The 12,941-nt window shown below is 47.3% G+C and overlaps 1 protein-coding gene across 3 annotated transcripts in view; it reads right to left on the bottom strand.

Annotated features, from left to right (window-relative positions):
- Window positions 1-3,269: 3,269 nt before the first annotated feature.
- IL2RA (interleukin 2 receptor subunit alpha) overlaps window positions 3,270-12,941 on the bottom strand; it is a 47,981-nt gene continuing 38,309 nt past the window's right edge. For all 3 annotated transcript variants that reach the window (XR_016219784.1, XM_070055786.2, XM_089312370.1), the window contains 5 exons: window positions 11,577-11,792; window positions 9,685-9,756; window positions 9,225-9,296; window positions 8,016-8,082; window positions 3,270-5,133 (listed from right to left, as the gene is read on the bottom strand). Coding sequence is in view for 2 of the 3 variants with exons in the window: in XM_070055786.2 (XP_069911887.2) it covers window positions 5,109-5,133; window positions 8,016-8,082; window positions 9,225-9,296; window positions 9,685-9,756; window positions 11,577-11,792 (452 nt within the window). In the remaining variant the exon portion in view is untranslated. The remainder of the gene's footprint in view (window positions 5,134-8,015; window positions 8,083-9,224; window positions 9,297-9,684; window positions 9,757-11,576; window positions 11,793-12,941) is intronic.

The raw sequence follows: 12,941 nt of genomic DNA, 5'->3' as shown, positions 1-12,941 counted from the left end.
GAATTTCCATCCACTGCCTCACTCCTCAAATGCCTTCAATGTCAGAGGCGGGGTCAAGCTAAAGCCAGGAGCCAGGAATTCAATCCAGGTCTCCCACGTCGGTGGTTGGGACCTAACCACTTGAGCCAGCACCTGCTACCTACCAAGGTGCACATTAGCAGGCAAGCAGAATCAAGACTGGAACTGCTACTCAAACTCAAGCACTCTGACATGGAATGCAGGCATCCCAACCAATGTCTTTTTAAAAAAAAATTATGTATTTTGTTTATTAATACAAGGAGAATAAACTTCAAGTATTTCATAAATACAGTTCTAAGATAATCATACTCTCTCTCTTTCCCTCCCTCAATTGCCCCTCTTCTTTCCTTCCTTCCTTCCTTCCTTCCTTCCTTCCTTCCTTCCTTCCTTCCTTCCTTTTTCCTTTTATTTTTGCAATAAAATACTTTCAACTAACCTTATAATCACAGGCTGAATGCACCCCTAACCATAATGTTCAATAAGTAAAAACTAGAAATACCGCTGTTCCACAGGAATATAGACAAGGCCTATATACAATCAAATCAGAATGTGTCAGCTTCATGCTTAGACTTTTTTGTATTCTATTATTATTTATTTGTAAAACAGAGTGATGGAGAGGAAGGAAGAGACAGAGAGAGAAAGGGATTTCCTATCTGCTGGTTCACTCCCCGAATGGCAGCAATGGCCAGGACTGGCCAAGGCCAAAGTGAGGAGGTAGGAACTCTATCCCAGAGTTTGGTTTGAGAGCTGCAGCTAGGACACAAGAACTGAACTGCTCGAAGTAGGAAGAGCAAAAAGGAACTTTAGCAGAGCTCTGAGTTTCCCTTGGGTAAATGTGGCTTGAACAGGATCGAAATGATGCCACGTGCAAAACTGGTGAGGCGGCCGGCGCCGCGGCTCAATAGGCTAATCCTCTGCCTAGCGGCACCGGCACACCGGGTTTTAGTCCTGGTCAGGGCGCTGGATTCTGTCCCGCTTGCCCCTCTTCCAGGCCAGCTCTCTGCTGTGACCCGGGAGTGCAGTGGAGGATGGTCCAAGTGCTTGGGCCCTGCACCCCATGGGAGACCAGGAGAAGCACCTGGCTCCTGGCTTTGGATCAGCGTGGTGCACTGGCTGCACTGCACCTGCTGCAGCGGCCGTTGGAGGGTGAACCAACGGCAAAGGAAGACCTTTCTCTCTCTCTCTCTCTCTCTCTCTCTCTCTCTCACTGTCCACTCTGTCTGGTGAGGCACTGAACTGAGGGCAGGAGCAGGCGCAACTTCCCCAGGGGGGTTACTAGGAAGGAGCCCGGGCTTCCTGCCACAGACCCACAGCAAGTTGAGGTCAGAACTTCCAGTGGACATCCACGCCAGGGACCGGGTGGGCACCCACAGATGTGCAGGCTGCTGTGCACTCAGACCCATACCAGGGGATCTTCAGCACCTAGAGACACCTGGGGTGGGAACAGAAGTGAGACTCCGCACCTCCAGTGTGTGGCTGATGGGAACGACCAGAGTCCTTCTCCCTAGAGACCCTGGCTGCCACAGCCATAAGAGCAGGTGCTCAAATAAAAGGGAAATAGGACCCTGAGGCAGAATGTTAAACTAACTTCTAATCAAGTTAATAACTGGTGCGGTTGGGGAGTAAATAAGATTCCATTGAAGGCACCTGACAGACCAAGCCTTTAAAACCCGAAATTAATTGTCACGCTTCTAAAATATGCTGCTCATTGAACTGTCTGCCCAGGCTCCCTGGAAGACCCCAATGGCAGTTTTGCTCCACAAATGACGTCTTTGGGCTGTACAACCTTCCCCTGAGATGTCTCAGGGTTAGTCTTTTTTTTCTTTTCTTTTCTTTTTTTTTTTTTTTTTTTTGACAGCTATAGTTAGTGAGAGAGAGAGAGAGACAGAGAGAAAGGTCCTCCCTCCGTTGGTTCACTCCCCAGATGGCCACCATGGCCAGAGCTGCGCTGATCCGAAGGCAGGAGCCAGGTGCTTCCTCCCGGTCTCCCACACAGGTCCAGGTGCCCGAGCACCTGGGCCATCCTCCACGGCCTTCCCGGGCCACAGCAGAGAGCCAGACTGGAAGAGGAGCAACCGGCCCCAGAACCCAGTGCCCATATGGGATACCAGCGCTGCAGGTGGAGGATTAACCAAGTGAGCCACGGCGCAGGCCAGGATTAGTCATTTTGAATCAACAAACCATTTGCCGCAGCTCAGAGGAATCCTGTGAGACAATCCTATTACCGGACAAATAAGCTACAGGCTGGTGGGTCACAGGCTACCTCTAAATAGATACAACTGTTCACAATATTAGATGCCCCACTGGGTGGAAGAATTCACTCTCTACAGCTCAGGCGTTGTAGTGTAATGGGTTAAGTCACTGCCTACAATGCCGGCATCCCACATGGGTTTGAGTCCTCAGCTGCTCTGCTTCCAATCCAGCTCCTTGCTAATGTGCCTGGAAAAGCAGTGGAAGATGATCTGAGCCCTTGGGCTCATTTGAGACCAGATGAGGTTTGAGGTTCCTGGCTCCTGGCTTGGGTCTGACCTAGCCCCGGCTGTTGCAGCCATCTGGGGAATGAACCAGCAAATAGAAAATCTCTCCCTACCTCCTCAGCCAACTTTTAAACAAGTAAAAACAAATCATTTAAAAAATAATAAATACAAATCACTCTAGAAAAACCCCACTGAGTAATCACTCCCCATCCTTGGCAACCACTAATCTGCTTTCTGGCTCTGTGAAGTTGTATGTTCTGGATATTTCACATAACAAGCATCATACAATATGTACCCTTGTGTGTATGGCTTCTTTCACTCAGCATAATGCGTTTGGGGCTCATCCATTTTGTAGCATAGATCAAAGTTCCCGTTCTTTCTATGGCTGAATAATATTCCATTGCTGTGCACCCACTTGTTGATGGGTATTTGGGTTCAATGTCATTATAAACACGCCTAGGAATGAAATCGCTGGGTCCTCTTGTCTGTGTCTAACTTTTGGAGGGCCCACCAACCTGTTTTCTACAGTGGTTGCACCGTTTTACACCAATAGGATATTAACTATGCGGTTCCTTCTCTCAGAGACAGCTCAGTGGATACCCAATGGCGTCTCATTGTGCTTTTGATTTGCATCTCTGAAACAGCCAGGGATGTCCATGTGCTTGCTGGCGATTTGTCAGGCTCTTTGTACCTGATTAAAAACCATAAAAACTACTGAGTGCTTTTGTTTATGAAATTTTATATCTAGAAATACAGTACTGAGAAATCAAAATAAGAAATTTTAGAAATATTATTTATTAATTTTCTATAAACAACAGTAATAAACCCATTATATGTCAATGTCAGAAGGTGACATTATCACATATCATGTAGCTTCTGGAAAATTCCACCATATACTTGTTGGAGAAGGAGAATAAAACAAATCAATAGCATCGTAGTATTATCACAAAAACAATTTTTGATGTCATGGGTCTCCCTCCCACAAAATGAATAATAATTCAATTCAGTTTTGCTCCAGCCAGATTTGACACTTTTTTTCTGGTCTGAAATTCCTCTCAACCTAAGTTTACCCAGGAAAGCATATATTTGGGGGAGGGTGGAGTATGGACAAGAAAGGCTGGGTTGTACTTGCTTGGCTGCAGACAGGACAGAAAATGGCCCTCTGATCTGTATCTAAAGCTGCTGAAACCTGCCTATCGTAACACTCTTCTGCCCTTTCAGAAATGAAAATGGTTGATAGTTTAAACGTTGCATTAATCTCCTTAATCACGTGGCATGTTGGACATCTAAGTCAAGTGGTACGAGAGGAGAGCTCTTACTCAAAAGGGCTTTCACTGACGTCTCCGCACCTGGAATTTTCAGTAGTTGAGGGTGGGTGGTGCACAGAGGTCTAACCTAGTGGTTCTCAAACAGTGGTCCTGGGACCAGCATCATCAGCATCACCTGGGGGCTTGTAAGAAATGCAAAATCTTTGGCTCCACCCCAGACCAACTGACTAAGAAGCTCCGCCTGCAGGCCCAGCAACCTGTGTTTCAACATTGCCTTCGGTTGACTCTGACTTGCTGAACTGTTTGGTAACCTTTGAGGACCACTGGTGCGTCCTTTTCCAGAGCTGAATTCTGTCAGGATGACTCCCCCTCCCCTCCCTCTCTATCCCCTTCTTTCCTTCCTTCCTCCCATTAACATTTAATACACTGATCTCTCTTCAGTGTTTTTATGACACTTAGTGGGAAACATATACATCTGCACATCGCGTGTCTATCTGTAAACATCAAATTAGTGCAGGCCAAATTCAGAGTACCACTTGTAGAATTCCCAAAAAACTAACCCTTAACGGGATCTATTAGTAATGTACATGTAAAGCATTTTGCTAAGTGTAATTCGTTACCTGCAACCTAGCTTATCCTTCTGCTCCCAACATGAACTCCAGTAAAATTCTTTCAAATATTGAAGCTCTACAATTCCAAGGGCTTGGTTGTCCTTATTTGGTGTTGCCCAAAGATTATTCTGCCATGGTTTCTGTTTTTCAGAAATTCAATAGAAGGTGTTAGCTCAGGATACTGAGCTAAGGACAAAATGATTCTTCTAACCAGTCCAGAGTTCTTTAAAAATGTTCCTTAAGAGATGTGATCTGGAGAATGGGCTAGTCAACCAGAGGCAGGAAAAGAATCTACGTGGAGGATGTCTGATTACTTAGGGTAAAGGGTGTGTGTGTGTGTGTGTGTGTGTTATTTATATTAGTCATTAGTGCTTAGGTTTTACCTAGGATTGATAAATTGGGAAGTTGGATGAAATTGGCATAAAGCTACTTTTCTTTACATTGTATGTAGCCTGGAGAGTTCCATACCATTCAAGCTCTGATAAACACATATTCATGAAAATAAGACAGAGCATTCTGGTTGTTCCTCCTTCTCCTTCAAAGACCTTAGAATTGCTGCTTAGAAGTAGTAGAGCTCACTCTTCGATAGCAGTTGCCCTGTGTCCTATATGACCTCAGAGCTTTCCAAAATTCAAGGAGTCACAGAGATGCCTGTTGGGTGAGTGTTTAACATCTTGGATTTTGCTTGTGCTTCATAACTTCTTTGACTGTTCTTGTCTTCTTGCCACTCTTTTCTAGATTGTTCTTCTACTCTTCTTCCTGTAGTGATATAATTAAGTCATAGGTGTAATACTGGACCAAGAAAAATGTGGCCTCCACCGTAAACTGATGTTTTCAGATCATTCAACATTAGTCCCAATTGACCTGCTAACTTTAGATTCTACCCCACATGATAAAGTGTGACCTCAGGCCTCTCTGCCCCTCTGAAGGCCCAGACTGGTGCCCACTCCTCACCTCTGCTTTATGGTCTTACAGCATGATGATCTCATTCATTGCTCAGTCAGTGGGTATGAAAAAAAGCCCAAGAAAAGCTTCCCAGTTCCCTGTCTACTCCAGGGCTGACTGGTTATGCATGTGGAGACTGAGTGGGTCTGAGGGAACAAACTACAGGATGGGCTCAGCTTTGTGGCTAATGTCCAAGAAATATATTACTTGGGAGCCTCACTTGAAATTCCATTGCACAGAGTCTCACAATAACACACATTAAACCTGGGCGGGGGAGGGGGGCACCTCTAACTCATCCCTCTTCCTTCACCCTCACTTTCACTCAACAACACTTCCTGATAATCTGCCCTCTTTTGTGTTGTATTTTGATCCTTTTCCTCCTTTTTAAACTTCTGTCCACTGACCTAGTTCAAGCTGTCATCATCTCCTGTGAGAATCCATCCCATGGTAATGTGATCAGATTGCCACCTGGACTGCCCACCAAAAATCCACTGTAGTCAGACCACTGGTCTCAAGCAAGGCATTCTGTGGTCCTCTGTCGCCTTCAGGATACAGGCCAAGCTCCCTCATCTAGCCATATCCTCCATAAGCTGGTCTCTGTCCATCCCTACCTGTGCTGTTCTGAACTGCTGGCTTCTCCCAAACATATTATCACGCGATTTCACACTTCTTTACTTCTCCTCCTTCTGCCTCTGCTGCGAAGCTCTTTCCTGCCAGCGTTTGCTCAGCCTTGGGCAATTCAGGCACCATCAACCCTGAAAGCCTGTTTGAACTCCCACGTGGGGGCTAAGTGTCTGTTCTCTTTGCCCCTAAGGGAAGCCCTCAACCTTGAGCTTCCACAATTTCTATTTCAAGTCAGTTGTTCTTTTTCTTTCCCCATTTCCACTAATCTGTAAGCTCCTAAGAGCATGTTGCGTTCATCTTTGGGCCCAGTTGCAATGCTTGGCACTTAGCAGGTGTTCTGTAAGCTTCTTCTAACTCTACGAAGGACTAGAGCTGCCGAATGGGAATAGTAACGGCAATGGATGGTGTTGAGTGATTTGCCTGAGCTGAAGACTCCTACTGTCCTGTAGAACTTTGTGGGATCGTGGAAATTTGTGTTGTCTGCTAAGGCAGCCACGGGTAGCTTGTGAACATTTGAAATCTGATTAGTGCACCCATGGAACTAAATTTCTAATGGCATTTAATTTATTTAAGTTTAAGCTTAAGTGTTATCTGTGGCTAGTGTTGCTGTGTTGGCCAGTGTGGCCTTAGAGTCTTCCCAATCCTTTCTTAGCTCACAGAAACATCTGGCTACTTCCTACCTTGCTCAGAGCTCCCGTAGAGCCAGGCTCCAAGCAGAGGCGTGCTGGTAAGGTTTAGCAGCCAGCTCTCTGCGATCAGCTGCCTATTTTCACTTTATAAATTTATAACAATTTCACTTTATAGATTTATAAATTCTCTACCCATTCCCAGATTCCAGCTACCAATTTGTAGCTGGACCAGCACAGACTATTTCCATAATATGTGAACACATATCACAGATGTACATAATCCTGAGAACAAAGGTTATAGTACAATGTGGTGAAATAATTAGGAAGTGATTAGTATTGTGTGTCTTTGCCTGTGTTTTAATATAATTTATTTAATTGTAAGTTCACATACTTTTATTGATAACCGTGCTTAAAACCAGTTAATAATGTTCTTGAAAATTTAGCTGCTATAGCACATCCCTGGATCCCAGTAACTGCTCAAAATAACAAACAAACAAAAGCAAATTTTAAAAAACCCCAAATCTCTGACTAAGAAATGAACTTTCAGTGATTCAAATGCAGGATTTCTGTTTGGCCAAAAGAGGGCGCAATCAGATGATTCAAAGAGACAAGATTCTAGACAAGCTCCTTGCCATTTTGAGACTTAAGTTTGAGTGTTCTTGAAGACCGGAATTCTGGAAGACCTTGTGGAACTCCTGTACCTTCGGAGAGGTCTTTGTTTCACAACATAGATCCTGAGCCATCACCCCTCCAGAAAGCCTTGCTCTCTGTGTCTCACGACAACTGGTCTTTGAGCTACCAAATTAAGGCCCGTCAGCTGTTCAACTTGAACAAAAGAGAAGCTCTAAGAACTTTTGTGTGCCTGTGATAGTATGTTGGGCACTCACAGACTTCATCTCAGGTAATCCTGAAACCACACTTTACATAAGTGGCTGAACTGCCAGCGTTAGGGGTAATCCCTAACACGAAATCCCTGGGGGGGCTCAGGATTTGCATTGCAATAATTTGTACTTTTCCATTCACATAAGGAAAATCAGGAGTACATTGTGGCCTGATGACCAGAGTCAAGTTGGAAGACATCTCATTTTTTTCCTCTTTGGCTAGGTAAGCTAAAGGAGAAGGGCTTCGGTTTTATGGGGCTGGATCCCTGTCTTCTCAGCATCTGACTGTGGAGGTTAATCCAACCTGGCAGGGATAGGAGATTCCCTGGAGTTAAGAGAGTGATGTAGTGAGTTTCACAATCTACTCTTAAAGGGAGGCAGGAACTGGCCTTTCTCAACAAGAACCTGCCTCTGCTATGAAATGGTTCTACTCTCTTCCTCCCTGGCTGGCCTCGTACAAGGTCCCCGCTGGTAACTGATGCTGCTATGCTGGGGACCCAGCCTGGAGGTGCTTTCCCGCTCTGTCCTTGAGGAAGGGCTTCCCTGATCACGTCGGACTCACCATTTCCGCCGCCAGCTGAGCGCGCTCAGAAGGAGGACACTGATGAGCAGGAATACACAGCCGGCCACTGTCGACAGAGAGGGAGTTCAGCAAAGGGGTGCCTGGGCATGGCGGCCACCTGGCGCTCGTCCACAGAGCAGGCGGGGCAAGTCCCCTAGGTGAGCGAGGGCTTCCTGCCGAGGGAGACACTGCAGGCTCTGCAGAGGAGCTATTTGGGAGGCTCAAGGAAGCAGGACAGGGCTGAGGGATGTGTGCAAGGCTGGCCTTTGACTAAAGAGAAGAGATATGGGGCCGGTGCCATGGCACAGTAGGTTAATCCTCCGCCTGCGGTGCTGGCATCCTATATGGGCGCTGGTTCTAGTCCCGGCTGCTCCTCTTCCTGTCTAGTTCTCTGCTATGGCCTGGGAAATCAGTAGAAGATGGCCCAAGTCCTTGGGCCCCTGCACCTGCATGGGAGACCAGGAAGAAGCACCTGGCTCCTGGTTTTGGATCGGCACACTTCCAGCCATTGCGGCCATTTGGGGAGTGAACCAACGGAAGGAAGACTTTCTCTCTGTCTCTCCCTCGCCCTGTCTGTAACTCTTTCTCTCAAATAAATAAATAAAAATCTTTTTAAAAAAAGAGAGAAGAGATAGTGTCTCTCCTCAAGAGGTACTGTTCTTTCTGGGGGAGCAGACTGAGACCGGGAATGCAGGAAGGTGCAGAAGCTAGGGCTCTCCTTGGGGAGGCCTGTGTCTGGTAAAGACATGTAGAAGTGTGAAGACGATACTAAACGCATTCACATCCCTAAATGCATTCTTGGTTTCTAAGTACTGCCTTGCTGGGTTCCTGGAGTCACTTACTTATTGATTCAGGCAGATGTAGCCTCAAAGCCTGATTCTCCCTCCCCCCAAGGAAACACACAGTGCTGGTGGAGCATGTTTTCCCCCTGGCAGGTTCTACTGCCTCTCCTCTCCGCTCCTCCTCCTGCCCGGCCTCACTCCCCTCTCAGCCGTAGAATGCTGTCCTTGAAGGTCAGCTCATGGAGGATGGGCTGGGGCTGGTTTGAGACTCAGCTCGCAGCACCCTAGAGGTGATTCATGGCATTTTGACTAATGTTGTTCTCTGGATTCATCTTTGCCCCTTCGATAGTATGAGCATTAAGGAGGCAGACACTGAAGCCCACCTGGCACTTGTCATTTTGTCCACAAGGCAAGAGAGCCCACTCACCTGCTATCTGATACTCCTCTGTGAATAGGAACGTCTCCATGGTGGTAGCCACTTCTGTATGTTTCTGAAAATCTGTGGCAAAGAGAAGGGCGAGAAATACTCTCAATGTATGCCAAATATGGGACCACAGGAGGCTGGAGAGAGTGATGCCTTCTCAGTGGATGGGAAACTTGGGGACAGGTGGAAGAGATGTAAGAGGAGAGGGGAACAGGGCCAGTGTTACATTGCTGTGTTAGCAGCGGCCGGTCTTGGCCCTGTGTTTTGTCCTTCGGACTCTGGCTTTGGGGCATGTGGGTTGATGAGTGCCAAGCCCCTGCTCTGGAGGAGACGGGATGCTGGTGGAGTTGGCTCATCCGCCCTGTACCGCCCATCTGCTGCAGAGGCCTGCAGCCAGACGTGTGCCCTTTCCCGAGGAGGCTTGAATGGCTGCGTGTCTGTCTCCATGGAAACTCTCATGCACCTGTGGTGGTGACAGGGCAGGAAGTCTTGCTCTCAGGAGGGGCATCCATGCTTGCTTGAGGCTCTTCTTCACCTACAAGAGAGTAAGTGATGCTTATGGAGCCAAATGGGGAGATGGGAGTCTCCCTTCTTCCCCAGCCTGTCCTCCACAGACGGCTCCAGGTACACCTGCTGAAGCATCAACCCTAGTTTGCGTATATCTTTGGGAGACCACACCACACATTCTACCTCAGGACCAGTAGGAAGTGGTTGAGTAGCCTCAGCAGAGCAGGTGAGAGGGAATTCTAACCCTGGCCCTGGCTGTTCGTGACACCGAGCAACTCTTTCTTACCCTAGGCATCCTGAACTCAGTCCTGGATCCCATCTGCGACTTGAAAATGGGTCATGATAAAGCAAACACTGTGGCTGCTGCTTGGGACAGCTGCATCCCATAAGAGTGCGGGTATTGAGTTCTGGCACCTCTGCTTCTGATCCAGTTTCCTACGAATGCCCTTGGGAAGCAGCAGATAATGGCTCAAGTATATGGGTCCCTGCCACCTCTGGGGGAGATGCGGATGGAATACCTGGCACTTGGCTTCAGTCTGGCCCAGCCCTGGCTTTTGCAAGTATTTGGGGAGTGAACCAGCAGACAATAGATATCTCTTTCTCATGCTGCCTCTTGAGTAGATGAAAATAAAGCAAACGATAGCATTGAACTACCAAATGAAGTAGAAACACACAGAGGGATAGCCTTTTCTGTCTGGGCGGTTCTCCATGCCTCCTGGCTGTGGTTAGTGACCTCAGGGGCCCTGCCTTTTCAGCCTCTGACAAACGAAGGGATTGGTACACCTGGACAATCCATGTGGCTCATGGTGGGCCAGCTCTGGGGAAGGAACTACAGCCCAGAGAACCCAAGAGGAACTCACAGGGCATGGGAAATGGAGGGGAGGGCAAGGAAAAAGGGACTTAGGGCTCAGGGTGAGCAACTCTGACTGTAGAAATAAGATTTCAGAATGCTGATAGCAGAAGATAGCCTGGGTGGGTTGCATGTGTGCAAGAGCGTGAGTGTGTACACATACTTGAGTAGGCTCCTTCCCTGCACATTTTTATGAGTGCACAGGTAGGGAATTATACAAGGGGAAGGAGCATGATAGCCACAGAGCACCATAAAAATGATAGATTTACAACACACACCGGTAGACGGAAGACACAAGTGGGTGGGTGGCTAGACTTCCTCTTTTGGTAGCTTAAGGAAGTAGTGAAATTTCAGGATCAGCAAGGAAAGGGGTAGCGCATTGATGCTTTGAGGCAGCATCCAGGGTGCTCTGGAGCACTCAAGAGGTCTTTCTTCCTCTTCTGTCTCCTACTGTCCCCCTTGGGTACAGGGGTCCTTAAGTGAAGGGACCTTAGGGTTTATCCACCTTTTTTTGCCTTGCTTTGGTTTTTAGATTAAAAAAAAAATTATTTGAAAAGTTAAGTTACAGAGAGAGAGAGAGAGAGAGAGAGAGAGAGGAATCTTCCATCTCCTGGTTCATTCCCCACATGGTCGCAGTGGCCGGAGCTGGACCAATCTGAAGCCAGGAGACTAGAGATTTTTCTGGATCTGATGTGGGTGCAGGGGCCTAAGGACTTAGGCCATCTCCCGCTGCTTTCCCAGGCACATTAGCAGGGCCTTGGGTCAGAAGTGGAGCAGCTGGTTCTCCAAATGGGAGGTCGGTGTCACAGCAAGTGGCTTAAAGCAGCTATGCCACAACACTGGTCCCCCTGTCTGTTTGCTTATAACAAGAACAAAACTGAGGTCCAGGAGGTCAAGTGGCTTGCCCAAGGTCACATAGCAGGTAGAGTCAGGGAGCCTATCCTGGTCAGCTCCATGGAGAACAACAACATAGTGGACCCAAGAAGGAGCCAACCTACCTGGAAATTGATGGTGCTGGCTTTCCTCTGCACAGGTGAGCAGGGGCAGGGTCCAGCTTGTTTTTTCACAGGCCATTTTGCAGACACTCACAGCAGGATGCCTCTGGAGGGCCCTGAATCCTTGGACGCACTGGTAGTGAACTGTCTGCCCCACAACAAAATGATAAATTCTCTTCTTAGCTTCATGTTCCCAAGGTGGAGGCTCCTTGCAGTGACCTGGGAGGTGGGAAGAGAATTCGGAAGGCCTTGTGAGTGAACCAAGGCAGCTTCTTGCTAGGAATGGTGCATGGTCCATGAGTAAGCTGGGTCCAGGAGCCCTGTCAAAACCTCCGAAAATCCCCCATGTTCCACTCCTCCTGACTACAACCCAGGCCCTGACTGATCTTGACCTCAGAGATCATGTTCTGTTCCGACTTACTCTCAATATTCTCTAACCTCTGGCCCTGTCTGCACCTGTGGAACTGCATGTACCCTCCAGGCTCAGGCTGTGAAACTGATTGTGAAATTGTGCTTCCAGACTCTCTGCCGCCCTGGGCACCCAATATGATCTCTACCAGTAACCTGCACGAGCAGGAAGCTGGAGTGCACACGCCGAGCTGTCTTCTGCCATGCAGCACCTTGAGAGAATGAGTGCTCTTGTGTTTTCATCTCACAGTAAAAAGTGTTGTTTTATAGTCACCATCCGTGACTGCCTGAACTGTGTTTGAACTGGATTTGCTTCTTTCACATGGAAGCGTCCAAACTAAGGCAATTGGCGAAATATCCCTCGGCCAGAACTAGCTTTTGATCTCTTGAGTAAGGACAACAAGCTGAGCTCTTCAAAAACCTTTTGGTAATTGTGGGTGGGTAAGCTGGAGGAGACAGCAACACAAACACCATTCCAAGACAACGTTGGAGGGGAAAGGGATAAAAACATGATGATGCAACAATGCCCCTAAATTTTTTTTAAATAAAAGAAATTGTAAATGAATGCAAACTATATCAAAATAAGTAATTAGTAGAAATATCCCTCATCTAATTCAAGAGGACTGAAGTCTTACTCCAGTCCTATTATGTGTTAGTTTATTTATAGATTTATTTATTAATTTACTTAATTTCCAGGTTTGGGGAGTGGTGATTGAGCCAGGATGAAACCTAGGCACTCAAATATGGGACATGGGCATCCCAAGTGGTGTCTTTTTTATTTATTTATTTATTTTATTTTTTGACAGGCAGAGTGGACAGTGAGAAAGAGAGAGACAGAGAGAAAGGTCTTCCTTTGCCGTTGGTTCACCCTCCAATGGCCGCCGTGGCCGGCGCACTGCGCTAATTCGATGGCAGGAGCCAGGTGCTTCTCCTGGTCTTCCATGTGGTGCAGGGCCCAAG

Source organism: Oryctolagus cuniculus, chromosome 13 (genome assembly GCF_051225735.1).
Source record: "Oryctolagus cuniculus isolate XC-2025 breed Fujian yellow rabbit chromosome 13, ASM5122573v1, whole genome shotgun sequence".
In the NCBI taxonomy this organism is placed as follows: Eukaryota; Metazoa; Chordata; class Mammalia; order Lagomorpha; family Leporidae; genus Oryctolagus; species Oryctolagus cuniculus.
The sequence above is the reverse complement of the archived record's forward strand: the minus strand, read 5'-3'. Positions and strand labels throughout refer to the sequence as shown.